The sequence below is a fragment of the Cryptococcus neoformans genome (assembly GCF_000091045.1).
Source record: "Cryptococcus neoformans var. neoformans JEC21 chromosome 13 sequence".
Taxonomy (NCBI): Eukaryota; Fungi; Basidiomycota; class Tremellomycetes; order Tremellales; family Cryptococcaceae; genus Cryptococcus; species Cryptococcus deneoformans.
The window spans coordinates 1-18,897 of record NC_006682.1 but is presented as its reverse complement, the minus strand read 5'-3'; the positions used below and the strand labels follow the sequence as shown (position 1 = coordinate 18,897).

The 18,897-nt window shown below is 47.9% G+C and overlaps 7 protein-coding genes across 7 annotated transcripts; 4 read left to right on the top strand and 3 right to left on the bottom strand.

Moving 5' to 3' along the window:
* Window positions 1-77: 77 nt before the first annotated feature.
* Window positions 78-1,576, bottom strand: CNM00070 (Rho GTPase, putative). The gene is made up of 7 exons (XM_568391.2): window positions 1,518-1,576; window positions 1,438-1,469; window positions 1,227-1,372; window positions 964-1,054; window positions 829-831; window positions 573-766; window positions 78-502 (listed from the first exon to the last, which is right to left on the bottom strand). The coding sequence occupies exons 1-7, from the start codon at window positions 1,537-1,539 to the stop codon at window positions 391-393; spliced, it is 600 nt and encodes a 199-aa protein (XP_568391.1). The 5' UTR covers window positions 1,540-1,576; the 3' UTR covers window positions 78-390.
* A 185-nt stretch (window positions 1,577-1,761) lies between these two features.
* On the top strand, window positions 1,762-3,944 carry CNM00060 (expressed protein). The gene is made up of 4 exons (XM_024658852.1): window positions 1,762-1,935; window positions 1,986-2,292; window positions 2,534-3,206; window positions 3,260-3,944. Exons 1-3 carry the CDS (start codon window positions 1,800-1,802, stop codon window positions 2,616-2,618), a joined length of 528 nt encoding a protein of 175 aa, XP_024514416.1. The 5' UTR covers window positions 1,762-1,799; the 3' UTR covers window positions 2,619-3,206; window positions 3,260-3,944.
* CNM00050 (amino acid transporter, putative) lies at window positions 3,462-6,732 on the bottom strand. The gene is made up of 11 exons (XM_024658240.1): window positions 6,568-6,732; window positions 5,748-6,511; window positions 5,563-5,687; window positions 5,396-5,503; window positions 5,318-5,344; window positions 5,175-5,264; window positions 4,796-5,108; window positions 4,626-4,700; window positions 4,441-4,554; window positions 3,926-4,348; window positions 3,462-3,857 (listed from the first exon to the last, which is right to left on the bottom strand). The coding sequence occupies exons 1-11, from the start codon at window positions 6,674-6,676 to the stop codon at window positions 3,627-3,629; spliced, it is 2,379 nt and encodes a 792-aa protein (XP_024513975.1). The 5' UTR covers window positions 6,677-6,732; the 3' UTR covers window positions 3,462-3,626.
* A 1,587-nt stretch (window positions 6,733-8,319) lies between these two features.
* CNM00040 (expressed protein) lies at window positions 8,320-10,825 on the top strand. The gene is made up of 11 exons (XM_568390.2): window positions 8,320-8,521; window positions 8,599-8,634; window positions 8,703-8,713; window positions 8,768-8,801; window positions 8,866-9,117; window positions 9,169-9,231; window positions 9,298-9,380; window positions 9,442-9,557; window positions 9,611-9,691; window positions 9,747-9,834; window positions 9,910-10,825. The coding sequence occupies exons 1-11, from the start codon at window positions 8,469-8,471 to the stop codon at window positions 10,653-10,655; spliced, it is 1,563 nt and encodes a 520-aa protein (XP_568390.1). The 5' UTR covers window positions 8,320-8,468; the 3' UTR covers window positions 10,656-10,825.
* Window positions 10,826-11,104: 279 nt separating this feature from the next.
* CNM00030 (multidrug transporter, putative) lies at window positions 11,105-13,706 on the bottom strand. The gene is made up of 13 exons (XM_024658239.1): window positions 13,593-13,706; window positions 13,426-13,543; window positions 13,324-13,377; window positions 13,153-13,277; window positions 13,035-13,102; window positions 12,832-12,972; window positions 12,404-12,788; window positions 12,307-12,361; window positions 11,963-12,255; window positions 11,832-11,921; window positions 11,719-11,782; window positions 11,625-11,676; window positions 11,105-11,568 (listed from the first exon to the last, which is right to left on the bottom strand). Exons 1-13 carry the CDS (start codon window positions 13,666-13,668, stop codon window positions 11,404-11,406), a joined length of 1,686 nt encoding a protein of 561 aa, XP_024513984.1. The 5' UTR covers window positions 13,669-13,706; the 3' UTR covers window positions 11,105-11,403.
* Window positions 13,707-14,714: 1,008 nt separating this feature from the next.
* On the top strand, window positions 14,715-16,083 carry CNM00020 (expressed protein). The gene is made up of 5 exons (XM_568392.1): window positions 14,715-14,853; window positions 14,905-15,160; window positions 15,215-15,265; window positions 15,548-15,696; window positions 15,743-16,083. Exons 2-5 carry the CDS (start codon window positions 14,958-14,960, stop codon window positions 15,943-15,945), a joined length of 606 nt encoding a protein of 201 aa, XP_568392.1. The 5' UTR covers window positions 14,715-14,853; window positions 14,905-14,957; the 3' UTR covers window positions 15,946-16,083.
* Window positions 16,084-16,529: 446 nt separating this feature from the next.
* Window positions 16,530-18,685, top strand: CNM00010 (transporter, putative; the record flags this gene model as incomplete). The annotated part of the gene is made up of 12 exons (XM_568395.1): window positions 16,530-16,682; window positions 16,764-16,817; window positions 16,867-17,129; window positions 17,194-17,331; window positions 17,388-17,442; window positions 17,496-17,597; window positions 17,653-17,723; window positions 17,764-17,971; window positions 18,040-18,072; window positions 18,126-18,206; window positions 18,263-18,359; window positions 18,600-18,685. 12 exons carry the CDS (start codon window positions 16,530-16,532, stop codon window positions 18,617-18,619), a joined length of 1,275 nt encoding a protein of 424 aa, XP_568395.1. The 3' UTR covers window positions 18,620-18,685.
* Window positions 18,686-18,897: the final 212 nt, after the last annotated feature.

The window sequence follows — 18,897 nt, the reverse complement described above, 5'->3', positions numbered from 1 at the left end:
GGATGGTCAAAACGGACAAAGCGCAACCCACTAACCGCCACGAGATTAGATCATAGACCACGGAGTAAGAAGGGGGGATAAAAATACAGTGCTTGCATGGGAAAAGGGGAAAACTTGATCAATCGATGAATCCAAAAAGATGCTAAAAAAAGAAAAATTCAACGACTACCCCGTATGACAGTGATCGTTGCTTGGTTTTTGTGGTCAACTCGGGGGCAGTACCTTTTTTCCTTTTCTCTTGGTGATACCTTCTTTCCAACCTTTCCGCCTCATCTTTGTCCTTCCCTATGACCCCCCCGCCCCGCCGGCCAATCCATCTAAATCTAAATGTCTCTCGCATGCTGTGCCCTCGCGCCCTACTAGACAACCGCCTCGTTTAAAAGCGGCCGCTCAGAGAATCAAACACTGCTGTTTCTTCTTCTTCTTCTCCCTCGCGTCCCTTGCAGAAGGACTGAGTACCGCACGGATCGCTTCGTCGAATACGTTTTTCAAGCCTTTTTGTCTGTTTATTTATTTTCCAACAAGAGTTACCGTTAGCGGAAAGCAGAAGAAGAGAAAGGCAACAAACGCACGTCCGACTGGAAGCCTCCAAATACCTAACAGCCCCAATCTCCCTCGCGCATCTGACACCCATCTCAAACCCGATCGGTTGGAAACGGCGTTCTTTCAGCCGTGAGAGGGTGACAGGGTCGTCCCGGAGATCGAGTTTGGTGCCGATGAGAAGGATGGGAGTCGTTGGAGCGTGGTGGCGGATTTCGGGGATCCACTGTAGGTGGGCAAGGGAGTGTTAGCGTGGGTGGCGCGGGGGAAAGCACGAGAAAGATTTACTTTCTATTTTCCAAGACGTTTTTTTTACGATGCAATGGACGACAAAAGCGGGAAAATGGTCAGCTCAAGTCAAGACGGTTCCAGACGCGTCCGATTCCTCCAGAATCCATAAAATCCAAGACTCCAATGACTTACCGTTTTGACATTTTCGAAACTTGGTGGAGAGACGATTGAGAAGCAGACGAGGAATACATCGGTCTGTGGGTAGGATAGTGGTCTTAGTCGGCTGTTTCGAGTGGTGGGAAAGGTGGAATGGGGGGTGATGTCAGCCACTTTTTGTTCACGCGTCACACATCAAGGAGATGAAGAAAGGGACGTAAAGAAGGACAGTGCGAAAGAAGGGATAAATAATAGGTGCAAAAGCAGAAGAAGAGAAGAAGAGAGACGGGAAAACGCACTCATAGTCTTCCTGCCCGGCAGTATCCCATAATCCCAGACTGACCGGCCGGCCATCAACGAGTACGCTGGCAGAGTAATTGTCAAACACAGTCGGGACGTATTCCCCGGGGAATGAGTTGGTGGTGTATGAAATCAAGAGACATGTCTATCCACGCCGTCGCTGCGGTTAGTATGGCGTAGCGGATTGAGAGGGATGGGATGATAATGTACCTTTCCGACGGCGCCGTCACCGACGACGACGCCTGGGTGGGACAGTCAGCGCTGAGCGGCGGGAGAAGGGAACGACGTACATTTGATACTCTGCATGGCCATCCTGGGCTGTTGCGCTGTGCCGCGAATCCGGTTCGGGGCTGTTTTCAAGCAGTCGAGGGGGAGTGTGGAATCCCCTTGTACGCGTCGAAATGAGTGTGCACAGACACCCGCGACGCGTACAATCCGCGGAACCAAATCTCAGTGCCGCCGCCACACCGCAGAGCACCGCGTAACGCCGCGGTAAGTGATTCGGCCTATCAGCGGTGATGGATCTCTCATCCCACATACTCCTCGTACTCGTCTCTCGGGAAATCGTAGAAATGTCACTCAGGCCTCTCTTCCGACACGCCACCACCCTCAACGCCGCCAGGGGTATCGCCACCTCGGCACCCAGGAGAGCAGCCCACAGCGACCACCACGGCGCCGAGGACCAGAGTGACGCTTATACCAACGAGTGTAGGTCGACGTTGCTCCCGGCAGTGTGCGATAGCTCATCACTCTGTTAGCCTTCTTCACACCTTCCTGGCGCAACGCATTCATCATCCTCACCGCCTCGATCCTCATCTACCCTTACCTCCCTTCCCCTTCCGACAAGCCCGCATCCCCTTCTCTCGATCCTGAAGCGTTCGCGGCCGCCCGCAAGGATGAGACGCTTCCAGCTTTGACGAGATGGTTTGCCAAGCAGACGGAAAAGGCCGAAGTGTGGTCACAGAGGAATGAGAAGCATTTGGAGTTGACAAAGGAGGCCGCGGAGACCAAGTTGTTGTTCCAGGAGGGAGAGAGGCCAAAGGTGTTGAGGATGAGGTATCCCAAGTGAGTTTGTGAGCGAAAGCGAGTGGTAGATGGGGTGGGCGGGTGATTGCATCGGCGGACCGATTACCAGCGAGTGATAGGAAGTGCGGGTGGATGGGTGTGCAGGGAGATATTGCAGAAAGGCACAATCTGGGAAACGAAGGGGAAGAGGAAACGAGAGAAAAAAGAGAGAGGACCCACCCCGGCATCGCGACCAGACATGGTGAAAAAGCAGAATGACAACTAACATTTTCCTGCGTAGCTCATTCGAACAAGCATCCCCCCACTCTATCGCCGTCGGTTCCCAAGCCGATTTGTCTGATTTGAAGGTCCGACCTGCTCAATAAGACGACACTCATTCTTCTCCTTATCCCGCCCTTTATCGTAATCTCCCCCACAATCTTTCAACCCATTCATCCCTATCTTCAAGCGGATTAACCGCGAGATAACCCTCAAAATCTTTTCAATACGGTGCCAAGAAAAGAAATGTAGAAAGTGTAGAATTTTGCGTTTTGGACATCAGGGGAATGGTGCCGAGGGTATGCATACAGATCAGACAACGGAGAGCAAAGATCACGACCAATTGCGTATGGATCATCTGGAGAGTACTGGATAAACTGATGAGATGCGCAATCGGATCGGCAAGATGTTGGGAAATGTGGCAATTACGTCTTGGACTGAAGACGAACGTGAGAGTGAGAATTGAGCGAGACTCGGAAATGATTGGGAATAAAACCTGGAGTAAGCGAGATGTCCTTGAGACAGTCGGTTTTTCACCATTGAAATTCGAGTCAAGACGTGAAAAGATGCTAGAAAACCTAACACTGGCAGATTTTTTATAGCAAATTGCAAAGCATATGAAATAGCATCTATGGCCTAATTCATTGGAAAGGAATATGAACCACAAAAGGATGCTCAGTTGGACTCACCTTGACGTATGTATACAGCTTGATGGATGAAAGATACGGATGGAGATAATCAGTTATAGGGAAAGCTTATTAAACACAAGGGATGAATGGAGAACTCGCTAGGCGGTGATGATTTTGTTCGTCAACTCTGATAGCTATTCTGTTTCAAGAGATTGGAGGAAAACAGACGAGAAGAGTTCCGTTATGTTTTTCGCCAGGTTTTCGCTCAGGGAAGTAAAACAACAGGGTTAAGATACCTCCAGGCCAAGTCAATCGCGAATGGATTCTACCACGTTTCAGATTCGTCTATAGATCCTTATATAATTTCTAATCCTTATCTCTAACCAAAAGCAGCAAAGTAAAATGCGAGACCTGATTTGAAAAATACAACTATCAAAACGAAACACTTGCTACAACTGTTACAGCCCTTCTATGCCCTCGAAACCGCTACGTTTCCAACTCATCATGCCCACTTCCTGGCAAGAACGCCCATATAGTCCCGGCTATCATCAGCGCCGTACTGGCGATTACCAATACCCAGTGTATCGCATTCGTAAATTTCTCGCTGGCCCATTTTGACGTTGGTTGCGAGCGGGCAGTCGGTGGGAATGTGAGCGAATGGGGCGACGGGGGACAAGTTGGAAGGAGAGTGGGGGACAGGCGGATGTAGAATAGGAGCTTTTTAAAAACAAAAGTTAGTTTTGAGTTCCGGAGGGAGGATGGTGAAAACGCAGATGAGGACGTACAGGCAAGATGATACAAATCATAAATGCGGAGAAACTTCCCAAAAAGGCCATCACACGTCCGAAACCCGGCAAGACTACAGCGACACCCACACAGAGAGCGGTAATGACCACTCGCGACACCATTCGCAGCCATCTCTTCTTGCGTTCTTTAGAGACATATTGCTCGAAGGCGACTATCTGAGATTGGGACTGAGGAAAGGGGCGAGAGTTGGATGGAGAGGTGAGGGCAGACGGTCGACGGGATGTGCGGGGATCGTTGCGAGTAGAGAAAGATGACCGATCGCGACGTTTGGGAAAATTAACTTGGCTTGTCTCTGGTGCACCCGACCCGAGCGCTGATTCGAGTCCACCATCAAAGGGAGAGAAGAGGGACGGTGGTGGAGAAGGGGATATCCTAAGTATTCCTTCGATTGTCAGATTGAGCTGCAAGAGAGAGCTATCCATTAGCGTTTGATCCCATACTAATGGAGCCTAGCTCTCAAGAAAAGGCGAACATAAAATAAATTAACACTCACAGGACGAGAGGAAAGCCCAAATTTTGTAAGGGGGTTGATGACAATCATCCATAGAGCCACAATATTGAGTATTCGAGGGTAATGATACTTCTCTCGCATCAGGTCTTTCGTAACCTAGGTAATTTTGCAACATCTCATCAGCCTAGGGAACCATCCTGGAAAAAATGAGAGCTGGAGGGACATACTTCGTCAGATACGGTCTCACCGAACATAAGATACCCAGCGGCACCTGCTGTGAAAGATATGCCAGTTGCTATCGCCTGTGTCAAATCCCGAGTCAGAAAACGAAAAAAAGTTTGTTATATGGTCACACCGAGTTTGAGAGAGGATAGGAAGAGACAATAGCGAAACTTACAAATGCCCAATTAACGATCCCATCAAATTTCTCTGGCCGCTTCATGTCCCTCGCCAAACTGGGCATCACTGCGTGGCCTCCAAAACCGGCTAGAATAAGCCCTATTCCGCCCAACCAGTTACCACGGGACCATTCAGGAGAAAGGCTGGTTGGTGAGGGGTGGAGGAGAGAGCCGGTCGAAGCCGATGAGGGCTCAGGGGAAGGCAGAAAACCGTCGACGAGAAGAACTATGATGAGGAAAAAGGAGGAGATTGAGGAAAGGAGAGAAGGGAGTGACAGAAGACGGAGAGGAAGCAGAACAGTGGGCACGATACTGTCAATCAAAAGGGCGTTAGCAAACCAAGGGTGTGAACACTGGTGAAAACTCGGTGGAGCGTACATGAAGAAACCAACGAGCTTCCAGACATTTGATGGTATTGAAGGGTAGAGAACGTTGAGTGTGTCTCCGAAAAGAAGAACTAGGGCAACACTAGAGCCTGTTGTCAGTATACCATCATTACAAGACGAGACGATGAAATGTACCCTAATGCAAAGAGCTCCATGCAGAATCTACCCTGTAATCAGCATAATCATTCAGTGATTGATATGACCGCCACTTACAATAGATTTATACCCGCACCCGCCCAACTGCCGAAAGCTCGCAGACCAATGTCTGTATATCCCATCATTCTTCCGTCGGCTCTGATCAGTCTCGCCAGTAGCTTCGCCCTATGACGAGCCTCATGATTAGTGTTCCGGTAAAGTTAGTAGATGAGAACAAAATATACGTATAGCAAGTCAGCCACCCGAAGCCGAGAAGCATGATCGTACCTCCTATCCATCCGGCATATGCGAAAGCAAGTGGAAGGGAGAGGAGACCTATACCAACTAGTACTGCCGTCGCGTTGAACAGCTGGAGATAGAACAAGCGGGTTTTAGTGTGGGAGAGAGAGATAGAGAGGATCAGACTTACGGTTTGTCCTTCTGTGCTCTGGCCATCTTCGCTTCGCTTTCTTCTATTTGACTTTCGTCTTATCTCCTTTTGCGACTGTATCGAAGCATACCCTTCTGTCGGCCGACCATCCAGCAAAGGCCGATTCTCTGCACTCTTGCCTTTGCCATGGTATTGTGGGGATGAAGATACTAGAGCAGCAGATTCTCTAATCTCCATCGGGTTCGAATCACCCCTACTATGACTGTTCCATCGCTTGGATGTACGTGGATTAGATGATGGTCCCGCCTCTGTACAATATGAAGTGTCGAGCGATCCGGGATGTGGAAGAACGGGTGCAAGTCGGGGAGATGGCATAGCAGCCAAAAAGAGCCCTTGAATCGGCCCGATACCATCTGGAAGGAGTGTGTTTACTTTGGCGCCTTGGTTCACCGACGGTTGAAGTTGGGAAATGGGTGATATAGGCACAGAGTCGGAGTGGAAGAACGCCGGTTCGTCGGATGATCGTCTCGTAATGTGCGAGTCTTGTCCAAGCTCTTCTTGCGTGCTACCATCTTCATTTGCTTCAGAAATAGCGCCAGCCACTTTCAGATCTTCCAATCTGCCACTCAAATCTCTACCTTCAAACTGCTCCTCTCCAGTTCTCTCTATCCCGTCGTAGATATCGTTGTAATTTTGATCCTCATCGTAGTCATCAACATCAAATTGATCGCCTCGAAATGAACTGTCGTCTAGGAAAGAGGGAGCTGATCGTGATCCATAATGCATTTGCTGTGACCGAGAATCTATTCGCTATTTATTAGCATATCGCCGCGTACCGAGAACAAATTTCGATACGTACAACTGAAAACAAGTTCCAATGAGCTCTGCATGACATGTCCCTTCTTCTTTGACTCGTGCTTCAGGCCAAGGTTAGGAACCGGTACACCCTTTCCTTGAGGTGGGGACATAGTACTTTGGCGGAGCGGCTATGGGCGGGGTGTGAATTGTAATGAGCAGGAAATGAAGTAGAACGACAGAACAAAAAAGGAGATTGATTGCTCGCTGGCCGTTTCTAGGCGGCATAGGCCACCCGCGATAAGCGCATGATAAAAAAGATACACCAGGAACGTCACGACGAGATATTGATCGCTCATCCGTCTTAAAGTGACGAACGATCAACAAACGAACGATACATGTTTTATTTTCGATTGCTCGCTTCGCAAAACCGATTTCGTTGTTCGTCTTATAACGACGAAAACCTATTTGATGAGGAAGGCCGGTCATCTTCTTAAGAACTTCTCAACAATCTCATTCTGAACATGGGCTTGTAGCTTGATGTTTGAATCTTCCAACAAATTCTATTGGTGGGTCAGGTTTTTATGTTCGTTTCGTCTTCAAGATCAAGTTGTGCGCCCTGTGCAGGCCAGCTAGTTCCCTTTTGGAAAGCTTGGGCAAGGATCAGTGCCAAGACTACATGATCATGAATACGAGACTCCAATTTCAAGCTGGCACAAATCAATGAAAAACAAGCCGGGAAGGGCACATTATTAGCATCACTGTCAGGTATGTTGATTGAGCGAGAAGATGGGAGCCTAAGGTACGGAATTCTGAGAGAGATCGTTTGTGGCGTGGTGGGATCGTAGTACACATAAGTTGAAATGAAATATGACTCTCTAGAGCTTTTGGAGAGTGATGTAAATGCTTTGGTGATGGTTACTTTTTGCAGGGCGTGTGAGTTCCATTCTTTGAGCGGGTAGCTAAGCGTTTTCTCAGCGAACATCATCGTTGCCGGCACTTCCGGTCCAAGTCTCCTCACTTTCTGTACTGAATGAATGTTCTTCCCATTTATTCACCCCACACCCTATGTCGTCTTATTTTGACAGAAAATGAAATCTGGTCTCAGTTCGGTGCTAAGAGAAGCTATGGATTTGAGATAACGATGATATGGACAAAGCTTTGACAGGAAAGACCGAGAGGGCGGCGGCGAAAGCGGCGTTGCATTTGGTCGATAACCTATATCGTAAGGTGCTTTAGCATAGAAGTATGTATAAAGCAGAAACAGAGAGATAATATATCATTGTGATTGCTATGCCTGCGTCTTGTTGGTGAAGCTTGTGAGGGATGATGGTCATAGAACAAACGCCCCCGGGCGCTCGACAGAGGCCCGCCACTCTCGCTATCTGATGACATTTGTCTTCTTTGAAGGATCGAAAAGGAAAGAAGCCCCTTCTCGGAGATGAACTTTTTCGATTCGATTTTCAAGTCTTCTCGTCGACATTCACCTAGACTCTTTTCACTGGTTAATTTAAAGTAAATATAAGACCAGCGGAGGACTCGCTAGGGGCGAAAGGGGAGGGTGGTGGCGCCTCTTAACGGATGTTTATTGACTCTGAATAAGTAAGTAATTGCATTCAACGCTATGCTAGAGAAACCAACTGCTAGCTGTAACCAACTATATGGAATTAACGCAAAGTGTGTTCTATAGGGCACTTTTTATGCATATTTAGATGTGCAAAAAAGCGTGGTATTTTAAGAAAGTACGTGAGGTCCAAATTACGATTGGGCGATTTTTAGATTGTTTGTCTTTTTTTTTTTACGCCTCGAGCGAGGGCGCCATCTTCGCGCGAGCTTGTCTGTTATCGGTCAATCGCGTTCATCTCACTCAATTTCAGTCCCATCTCAGCGTCCACTACTTCTTTCGCCACTCCTTGCCTCTTGCTAAACTATACCCCGCCATCACGAATTTATCACCGATATACTATGTCACCATCCAAACGAGCTCGCGATCTTGCGCCTTTGTCTTGGGAAGCCCCGTGAGTCTTTTGAGCTTCGTTTGTCTTTGAGCTACTGTCGCACAGGCTTTGACTGACAGAAGACCACCGGTATGTAGCTCTGAAGAGGAATATAAGAGCTTAAGACGGTACAAGTAAGTTGCCATTATAAACTCTGGTATGTTGTTATGTTACGTTTACCGTATTAACGGTTGCGTTTTAGGTCATTTCTGAGTGGGTTATTGACGCTTGCATCCATCAAAATACGCACTGATCAGTAACCAACAGTGCCCCCGAACATCTCTTACTATCTTGGAGATTTGTTAGTATTGCTATCTCGCATATAACGGCCGTGAAAGTTTGCTGATATTAATCCATCCACGTAGTGTTTGGCTCGCTCATGAACACTCACGACCACCCATTCCGGAATCGCCTCCTCGTAAAAAATCACGCGCTTCTCATGCAGCCGAATCAGCGGTTGAAAAAGAAGAAGAATATGATGACGAGGAGGAGGAGGAGGAAGTTGATGAGACTGAAGAGGAGAAGCAGAGAAGGGAGGCCGACGCGATGTGGAAGGCCGGATACTGGATAGGGAGGATTGTGGAGATTAGGGCAAGGGATAAGACTTACGTTTGGATGTAAGTAACTGGTTTGGGCTGATTGATGCTGAAGGATTTTGGCGATGACAGGAAGGTCAGATGGATGTGCCGAACAGTAAAAGAGCTTAGAGAATCGGATGTGAAGACCGGACTGTACGTTTTGTCTACCTCATCGACCTATCCAAATCTCCAATCGCTAAGCTTGCAGTACCGTATTAGACCAAAAGGCAAAGTTGGTGGTCGTGAGATCTTTATGCTTGGTCGAGAGTTTGACGCGGTCCAGCCTGTCGGCACTGTCGAATGTGGGTCATTCCGTCTGCCTTGCTTTCTTACATCCGGCACTCATCGTGAAATTTCCCATAGCTCACGCTCCTGTGACTCTCTATGATGAATCCAATCCCATGCAGGAGCCTTTTGACAACAATACCATCTTCTATCGAAGTGAAGCTCGCACCCCCAGCCTCGAGGAATCTGCTGTTGTGAGATTTACCTTTGGCTGCGATACTTCATATGCTGACGATTTTTGTGCTAGATCCAAGCCAAACTGAACCCCGCGAAAGCAAGCTCCAAAAGAGCTCGTCAATCTGACATCTCTCGTTCAAGACATCTTTTCGTACGTGTGAATCTCTGTTTGAGCACTTGATGAGTTATTGATGGACCTATCAAAGCAATATCAACCACCTACATGCTACTGTACGGAACCCTATCTCCCTATAACCGACCGCCCAGAACCTATGGCTCTTTGTCCCAACCCTGGTAAGGACTCCTTTTTCGTCTCTCTCCCCCATATAAGACTTGTCTTTGAATCCGTCACTGATTGTGTGTATTTAGGGTGTCTTAAATGGTTTCATCTCGGCTGTCTCGACTGGCGTGGAGGCGACTATCGCCGTCCCCTCACCCCTTTTTCCATTTCATATATCCGCTCTTCTGGCCTCCAACTACTTCCTCTAGCAGATTACACATCGTCTCCCGAAGTCCAATCCGACGTCATCCGGCCCCTTACGCCTGGAAAACCATTTTGGGAAGTCGTTAACGGCACTCCTACACCGAAAGAAATTGAGAAATTGAGAGAAGAAGGATTGGCAGAATGTCAGAATGAGTATGCAAAACGGGATGACCAGGAGAGCGATAAGGTCAGGCAGGAGAAGGAAGGGGTTCTGAGTTTTGCGGAGCTTCAGGCGTGGGCTGGACAGGTGGATGAGCAGATCCCGGAAGTTATTCAACAAGCAGCCATCGCTCCTATTCTACGAGGCGAGAAAGCTGGAGTAGTTGGCAATGCCCGAAAAGTCCTCGGAGCCCGGCAAATCATCTGCAATGCCATCAATCTCTCACTATATTCGTCCTCAGCCAACTCTGTCATCAATATCAAGGTAGAAAGCGATAGCGAAAGGAATGGCGGTGGTGATACAAAGGAAAAAGCAGTGGATGTGACAGCCAAGGTCGCTGGAGCGGATGAATCGCATCCGAGTATCCTACAAATGGTGGAGGAATGGCTGTTGACGCATGGAGATGATCTGGATGAGAGCGAGGCGAGGACTGTCATATGGAGGTGCCCCAGCTGCTCGAGGTTCCTATAAAAGAAGATAGTACATTCGAAGACGAGTTTGGAATGGTATTTCGGGGGTAGAAAGTGAATGGGACGATGGATGTCCATTTCTTGGGTTTTAAGGTATGGAAGTATAGGAATTTTTAGCCTAGAATCGTAGCATAAACGGTATGTAAACCCATCTTGGTGCATGTATTGAACTGTTTTCATTTTCGCGTGCCTTATGGATTCCATCGTCTCTCCCTCAAATAGTGTGCCTGTTATGACTCGTTCCACGATCTTCGGCCATGAAGACGAGAAGAGAAGATTGGAGGCCGTAGTTTAACTAACCAATGAAGTATTGTATGGTATATCTCTTGACTCTGTCTGTTGGTGTTTAGTACATGGCCCTAAGGAAGATCAGGCAAGGGTAAGTACTAATTATGTATTTTTCGACGACATGAGAATGGGCAAAAAGAGTCCAAGGAGTCACGACGTTTCGCAAGTAACTAGCCCACGAGAATTACTAGAGACTGAAACAGGAACAGCTAATTCTGACAGAGGGCACCAGTGCTCCAATCTTCTGAAAGACATCACAGTCCCGAGATTCTGGGTTGCTAATGGCAAAAGTAAAGCTCCTTAACCTGTAACTTCCCATTTGGCATTGCTCATTAGCTGACTTCTGCTGCGGCAATGGGCAAGATCGCTTTCGACGTTCGGAAGTTTAACCTGGCTTCCTGCGCGTGTCACAAACACCTAATCCCACCACATTGCATGTACTTGACATCTTACAAGTCTCCTTACCTCCCGATAGTCGGCGCGGTGGGCCTGGCCTGGCCGGCAGGACCACCAAGACCTTTACTCCCCTCCTGCTTAGTTGTTTCGCGACGTTCTTCCGAATCGCCCTCTTCGAAGGTCGCTTCTGCAATAAACGGCGATCTCGAACGGAGATATCTGCCTTTGAACTGAAAGGCGGCGCGAATCAACAAATGCTCGTGCAATACCACTGATCGATACTCACGAAGAGGAGGATAGGAACGCCCGAAAGTGCCAAAGCCAGGAAGCCGAGTAAGCTGGCCAAATGATCAGCGCGTGGTTCACACCCATTCGCTTACCTTCCCGCCCACTGGAAGCCCAGATTGTTAAAGAGGTCCTGGCTGGCAAGGGGTAGGAAAGCGCCTGGATATTGAAGTCAGTGGTAGTTCTTTTTGGTTGATTGGAGACCTACCAAATGAATTTCGACCCAAAGATGCCGCAGAGAGCGCAGAACTTGCATATTTTTCATACGCATCAGTGAGGTACATCACGGTGGCCATGTCTGCCAAGGCATCAGCGTGGGTTTGATACAGCAGAACTTACAAATAGCATAGATGCCTAAACCGATAAAACCGATAGCTATGGTAGGTACAATCCAATGGATGTTCGGGTAGCTGGTCCAGCCATACCAGAACAACGCGCCGGCGAAAAGCAAACTGCCGGGGATGGAGAAGTACAATCTGGCCTCAGGTATGGGCTTACCCTCGGTCTCCTTGTTGTGGTGGGCGGATCGGAGGTACAATTTGTCCTGGTAAGGGTTGATGATCGTGCCGATGATCGCGCCGACAGAAAGGGCGAGTTGGACCAGTGAACTTTGGAACGTATTGAAGCCGTAGCTGGGCGTGTGTAAGCCAGGTAGCAGCGGCCACATCCCTCACCGCACTCACTTTGCACTGAAAGTCTGCGGGATGCTCGACTGAAAGAGGAATAGCAGTCCCCATGCTAAAGTACACGTTAGCAAAGCTCGGTTCTACCACAACTCACCAAACGAAACCCATAAGGTGAAGGAAAAGACGGCGAATTCTGTGAAAAGCATTTTTGTTGGACGTTTAAACGAGATTAAGACCATCGTGGAGACCTTTTCACTCTCGAGCTCTGCTTTGGCATAGGCCTGACGACCCGTCTCCTTCCTAATACGTTTCGCTCTTTTGGCGAGGATTACGTCGCCCCTTGTCTCGCGAAGGATGAACCAAAAGACGGGGAGAAGAGCACCGTCAAAAATTAATTGTATCCAGTAGATCCAGTGCCAGTTGATTGTTGTCTCGTTGGTTTGAATTGCGCCTCCGATGAACGGTCCCAGGGCGATGCCAACGACGGACGTCATACCGAAGATGGACATGGGGACGCTCCGTTCGGCAGGGCCTTTCCACTGGAGATTGAGTCAGTTAACGGTGAGAACAACGCCAACTTACGATATCCGCGATTGTCCCCCCGACAATATTGATCGAAACTGAGCTAGCGCCACCACCAAAGAACCTCGTGGTGACCATGGTCGCAAAATTGGTGCCCACGCCGGACGGCACAAGGAAGATCAAGAAAATGATATAAGAGATCTGCAGAGGTGTGAGGTTTGTCATTTGTGAGGTTTATCATTGACCAAAAATAAAGCACGCACAAAATACCCCGGCATCCGACCAGAGTTCTCAGTGAGCGGGACGAACAGCAGGGGAAAAACGGCGGCTCCTAACAAATGATATTAGCGAGACCAGCCCCATTGGCCTTTCTTGACTCACCTACGTTCCAGCTAGCCGTAGCCCATGTCAACCATGGAAAGTTGTCTTGATTGATCCCAAAATCCTGTTCCATGTATGAATTCCCAGCGCTATACGAGCCCGCTGGCAGACCCGTGAGAATGGAACTATTCCCCTCGAGTCAGCGTGACGCCTCTCAAATGTCTTACTCACATGAAGCATGTTGTGATAGTAATCAACCATTTGTAACTCCTTGACCAGTTGAACCTGCCCCAACTATCAAACATGGCAACTCATGTAAAGGAGTCAACTGACGGATTATCAGGATCGTCCGGGCCATCCCAATCTACGATTTCACGTCCTTTTTCATCTGTAGGGTACTGTGCGCATCTCGTTGTCTCCGTGGTGTTGCTCTCAGCTTCGTGAGGGCTATCTGTGAGGTGTAAGCAGGTCTTCTTGCGCGCTGAAGAGAGCATCCGTACCAGCGTGTGGAGGCGACTGCTGTTGGTTATGCCCCTTCTCGACATCGGCCAGTCGTTGTGATTGCCTGCCGTTCATTTTACCGGTTGATATGTAATGACGAGTTAGCTTTCAATAGGTGTTAAGAAGGTTATGAAGATGTGCATCTTTATCATTACTTATAGGGTTAACATTTTGACCGCGAACAAAATGGTAATCCATTCCTCGAATATCGAAGATCTACGTTGCCGCCGGTAATGTCGGATGACGTCAGGAAAATGTGGGGCCAGACGACACACATCCCGAGAACTACGTCGTCGTAGACCGATCTATCAAGGCGGAAGACATGATGCGACATTTGAGTACTGCTGCCTTTTTTTGCGAACTCCACCGACCTCCACCTCATCATCCTTCAGATTAACGGAAGTCAGGTAAATGCTACGTCGTTTTCATCTATGACCATCAACCAACAACTGTTGGCTTGGCGATTCTGTCACATGTTTTGTAACCACTGTCGTTGCTATGGTTTTGGTGGGAGCTTTTTGCGTCACCTTTGGAGGAACACGAGCCGCTGAGCCCAGTCCACAGCATCACTTGGATTGGCAGCTTTCGTGTTTCTCATATTTACTCACCATCAATCCATCGTAGCATGCTGTATTGATACAAAGCAGCATTTAACGGCTAATTTCGACAATGTACTTACGACGTCTTAATTATTGACACCATGCAAAGACAGAATAGGTACATATGCGAAACCCACAGGTGTAAGTTTAATGCGCTTTGACAATGACGCCTTTGCTTTCAATGATCATTCCATTAGGACGTACTGTATACCTTTTGACTGCTGACTGTTGATCTAAATGCACAGACGTGTAATCTTACACGTTCTCGAGCGTGGACTGCGATCGCGGATGCATCCATGAGTTCGTCTTGTATGTGCGTATAATACCATCGACATGCTCGTATTCGTGACACTTGCTGATGTCGTTATCAACCTAGTTTATTATTCATTTCTTATTTCTTTCTCTTCGCCAGTCGCTTGGTCTTCTCCACAGTCATCTCGAGGAAGGTCTTGATATATAATAAAGCGTGCGGTGCATGGGGATGTTGGCTGTAAGTTTAGGCTTTGCGCATCCGGTTACTGCCTGCTGATGTAGTGCGGCAACCTGGCTTTCCATTTACTCTCATCTTCGCCAGTTACCACGACCTCTTTTTTCGGATACCTACATCCGGGAGAAGGAAAGATGCGAGGAAAACGTGCGGGATTATGAGTGGGACTCGGATGTAAGGACTTTCAACTTGCATGCTTTTCCACCATCCGCTGACGTTGTACAGCAGGTCGGCTTCTCATCTGTTCCCCTCCGCTCGCCCATGTTGTATATGATATCATGTCGTCCTTCTCATATTTGCGATCAGGAGGAGTTGAAGTGATGATGCCGGATCAGAGGCTGGTGGAGCAGGAACGAAAGAGAAGGGAAGTGCGCTCAGAGGGACCGCCGCTCAACATTCGTGAACCAATGTCCGATGAGGAGAAAGCGATGAGTGGTCCAAATTATCAAGCAATTGCAGGGCAATACATGGGATCTAAGACGTAAGTGCTTTCGAACTAAACGCTTTTCTCGCATCTGCTGATGCTGTATACAAGCCTAATTGCGATATACTATCTTTGTCTTGCGAACTGCTCCAGTCGTATAATGTTTCAACGCCGCTTACACTTCCTTGAGATTCTATCCTTATACCTAGCTTCAATCTTTCCATCAGGCGATTAATTCTCATTGACGATGCCCGGAAATGAGAGTGGCTCTGAGGATGACTTTCTGAGTATTATGTTCCGTGAGTTGGGAGCGACCTTCGCTTCCCTGTGTCTTTTTATTGTGGCTGATGTCTCTCCCAACAAACTGCGTGTCCTCTTTCACAATGATTAGCTTCCAGCTCGTCTCGCAATGACTTGTTCAATCATAAACTGTTCAGTTTATAGACGGCTAGATATGTTCTCAAAACGTCTCACATCTGCCCACCCCTTTCGACATTATCCCTCACGATTTCACATCAAAGGTCAGCCACTGTCCACCTTTCTCCTCAGTTACCTGGATCTTAAACATTCGCCTATGGTCGTTTCTACCACTCGTCTAGATCATCCGGCGAGGATTTATTTGGGTTCTACTCTACTAAGGAGAAACGATGAATCAGTTTTGCGAACGACACAACATGACAAGCGCCATCATTAACCATGCAAGCATAAAAACATTGTGTCTATTGGGTTCTGCTGATGTAAGAAGGGCCGCTTTCCGGCTGATGGATGACCTATTGAAACACATCATCGATAATTCCAGTCTGGTTGCCTCAGTTGGAATGAGTTCAAAGTGGGCAGGATGATTTTTAAGGAATAGGCTGCCAGATCGCATCTGCATGCATTGGTATTGAATATACGGCTGGGAATAGGATTGGGTTGAAACTGGATAAGTAATTAGTTATCTTAAATATTAGTCAATCGATGAAATCGATGATGAATTTTACGTATGGTGTCCAAACCCGGATCTTCTTGAATGGTCTCCCCGTAAATGGTAGAATGGTAATCTCTGGCGGGCGAGAAGTTACATGGGTGGGTAACCTCTCTGTAATCTCTGTAACATCTAACATCTCCGTAATCTCCTCCTCTTTAGCCACCTTTTGATCCCAGTACGCTTGCAAATACGGGTAACCACCCGGCCGTGCTACCGCTTTCGTTGGGCCACAGTCGCGAATAACGTCGCAACCGCGAAAGGTAGAATTACATAAGAGAAACCGCTCGGGGCCCCGACACGGGGGGGACTCGATGGTTCCCGACGCTGTTGGACATTATAAATTTGTGTACCAGTGACTTGCCGTGGCCAATCATCAAATCATACGCTGTGCACTGCTAATATCTAGTCTGTATCTAGCCTTAGAATTACCACAGCGATAACGATACTGGCCGGATCATGAAACAATTGAGTGAGACGCCTGGGGTGGAGTCCACGTCTTTCGACTTGGACTATGAGGACCTGTCTTATACGCGACAGCGTGAGAGGAAGTTTTTATGGAAACTGGACGTGTGTCTCATTTCATGGGCATGGCTAGCTTATCTTATCAAGGTAAGTTTGTGACCTTCTCCATATATTATCGTTGGATCATCGAAGGTATGACAGTGGACGGGAAGGCTGATGGAGATGTAGCAAATCGACTCATCAAACTACAAGACCGCTTACGTTTCGGGGATGAAAGAGGATGTGAGTGAGAAGATTCCACGAAAATGTCCGCTGAATGTAAACTTGTTAGATGAAACTGGATGCCAATGAGCTCAATTATCTCAACACCTACTTTAAGATAGGATATGCCATATTCCTCCTTCCTTCCCAAATTATCTTGACACGTGTCAGACCTTCTCTCTGGCTTCCGCCACTCGAGCTCTTATGGGGCGTGATGACAGGCTTAATGGCTGCAGCGCACAACGTGAAGGGGATGTACGCACTTCGATTCCTCATCGGCGCATTTGAGGCCTCATCATATCCCGGCATCGTGAGCGTTCTATGTAACTGGTAGTAGGTCTCAGTCCATACACAATTCGTGGCGCGGGAGGCGACACATCAGCTGACAGTGATACAGTACACCTTCGGAGCTCGCAACAAGGATAGCGTTGTTTGGCACGTCTTATCCCGCGGCATCGATGTTTGTCTCATTCATGCAGGTCGCAATTCAGTCGACCCTTAACGGAACGCGTGGCATTTCTGGGTGGAGATGGCTGTTAGTAGCTCAACATTTATTTCATAATGCTTGGCTGGCTGACTACATATTCCAAGGTTTATTTTCAACGCCATCATGACTATCCTCGTTGCCGTCGCTGGCTTTTTCCTCGTACGCCATTCCAAATTTTCAATGTCAAAAATAACACCACTGATCTCAAACAGGTACCAGATTCTCCCGGGACGACCAAAGCTTATTGGATGTCAGAGGAAGACAATCGGATATCTGCTGCACGTATGGCAAGAGTTCACAAGCAGCCGCCAACTGTAAGTGTCTACCCCGATCTAGCGACAATAAACTGAAAAATCGAAACATTACTAGAGATTGACCAAGGCTATTCTGAAGAAAACATTCACCGGTTGGCCTCTTTACATCTTCTTCGGAGCGTATGCGTACGTATCATCGACGCAGTTGACTGCGCTAACCTCTCAGTTTTGCAGCCTGGGCTGCAGATGCGAACTCATGGTTCATGCTCTGGCTTAAAGCTTTGACTCATCCTGACGGGTCCAAGCGTTTCACCATTCAGGAGATCAATGCGATTCCCATTGGTGGCTTTGCGCTGATGCTCGTCTTGATGCTGCTCTTCGCATGGCTCAGCTCGAGAACGGGGTGGAGAGCTACCTGGGTCTCTGTGCAAAATGTAAGTTTCGACTTCTCGCCGACATGCTTTTCCCCTGTCCCCTGTTCTGATGTTATGTAACCCAATAGATTCTTTTCCTCATCGGCTGTATTATACTTTCTGTGAGTTTGAGTCACATCGTGGGCCATTCCTAGAACACAAACTTATGGTTTAGGTTTGGCCTGAGGGAGTCCCAATCAAAATGGCCGGCTTTTTTTTAACTTACACAGCAAATGCTATCTCGCCAATCCTCGTCGTGAGATCAAATCAACCATTCTCGCTGCAGGCAAATTTGCTGAGGAACATTTTTAGGCTTGGATGGCAGACATGTGCCCCATTCCAGAGGAGCGAGCCATAATCATCGGCGTTACCGTTAGTCTCGTTTACGCCATGGACAGCTGGATGAATCGTGGGTCCCAAATCAAATACAGAACGCAAGCAAGCTGATACACAGCAGTGTTCATATACCCAGCAAGTCAAGCGCCAAAATATAAGGTCGGTTACAAGGCAGCAGCCGCCTTTACCATTGCGAGCATTATCTTCACAGGGATTTTCAAAATGCTCGAGGCAAGAGACAAGAGATTGTCAGCTGCCACAGTTGCAGAGAGCTCAATTTCACCACAACGCGGTCGAGAACTGGAATTTCAAGACATTGAGGAGGAGAAGTGAGTACATATTCAACGATAGATCGGTTGAACTGTATTCCGAAAATCGACCAATCCTTCGAGTACCTCTCATGGGACTTTGGATGCTATAGAATCTCTTTGTTTAAATTTTATTTGAAGCTTTCGCTTACGAATAATGTATATGATGTTTACATTTTAATGCAAGGTTATGAGGTTGAGATTATTAACTACACGGCGACTCAAAACTGAGATCGGACTTAGGGGTTAGGGTTAGGGGGTTAGGGGGTTAGGGGGTTAGGGGGTTAGGGGGTTAGGGGGTTA

Excerpts from the sequence above, each read along its gene's own strand:
- CNM00060 (XM_024658852.1), top strand. The coding sequence starts at position 1,800 with ATGTCACTCAGGCCTCTCTTCCGACACGCCACCACCCTCAACGCCGCC. Across the intron at positions 1,936-1,985 it reads TGACGCTTATACCAACGAGT|CCTTCTTCACACCTTCCTGG; the intron begins GTAGGTCGACGT and ends TCACTCTGTTAG. Across the intron at positions 2,293-2,533 it reads TTGAGGATGAGGTATCCCAA|CTCATTCGAACAAGCATCCC; the intron begins GTGAGTTTGTGA and ends TTTCCTGCGTAG.
- CNM00030 (XM_024658239.1), bottom strand. The coding sequence starts at position 13,668 with ATGAACGGCAGGCAATCACAACGACTGGCCGATGTCGAGAAGGGGCAT. Across the intron at positions 12,789-12,831 it reads GGGGGACAATCGCGGATATC|TGGAAAGGCCCTGCCGAACG; the intron begins GTAAGTTGGCGT and ends CTCAATCTCCAG. Across the intron at positions 11,569-11,624 it reads GCGTTCCTATCCTCCTCTTC|TTCAAAGGCAGATATCTCCG; the intron begins GTGAGTATCGAT and ends GCCGCCTTTCAG.
- CNM00050 (XM_024658240.1), bottom strand. The coding sequence starts at position 6,676 with ATGTCCCCACCTCAAGGAAAGGGTGTACCGGTTCCTAACCTTGGCCTG. Across the intron at positions 5,688-5,747 it reads AGAGCACAGAAGGACAAACC|CTGTTCAACGCGACGGCAGT; the intron begins GTAAGTCTGATC and ends TTCTATCTCCAG. Across the intron at positions 5,109-5,174 it reads AAGCTCGTTGGTTTCTTCAT|TATCGTGCCCACTGTTCTGC; the intron begins GTACGCTCCACC and ends TTTGATTGACAG.
- CNM00020 (XM_568392.1), top strand. The coding sequence starts at position 14,958 with ATGTCGTCCTTCTCATATTTGCGATCAGGAGGAGTTGAAGTGATGATG. Across the intron at positions 15,266-15,547 it reads AACTGCTCCAGTCGTATAAT|ACGGCTAGATATGTTCTCAA; the intron begins GTTTCAACGCCG and ends TTCAGTTTATAG. Across the intron at positions 15,697-15,742 it reads TATGGTCGTTTCTACCACTC|GAGAAACGATGAATCAGTTT; the intron begins GTCTAGATCATC and ends TACTCTACTAAG.
- CNM00070 (XM_568391.2), bottom strand. The coding sequence starts at position 1,539 with ATGGCCATGCAGAGTATCAAAT. Across the intron at positions 1,373-1,437 it reads GTGACGGCGCCGTCGGAAAG|ACATGTCTCTTGATTTCATA; the intron begins GTACATTATCAT and ends CGGCGTGGATAG. Across the intron at positions 1,055-1,226 it reads GCCGGGCAGGAAGACTATGA|CCGACTAAGACCACTATCCT; the intron begins GTGCGTTTTCCC and ends CACTCGAAACAG.
- CNM00040 (XM_568390.2), top strand. The coding sequence starts at position 8,469 with ATGTCACCATCCAAACGAGCTCGCGATCTTGCGCCTTTGTCTTGGGAA. Across the intron at positions 9,118-9,168 it reads GATAAGACTTACGTTTGGAT|GAAGGTCAGATGGATGTGCC; the intron begins GTAAGTAACTGG and ends TGGCGATGACAG. Across the intron at positions 9,232-9,297 it reads TCGGATGTGAAGACCGGACT|ACCAAAAGGCAAAGTTGGTG; the intron begins GTACGTTTTGTC and ends GTACCGTATTAG.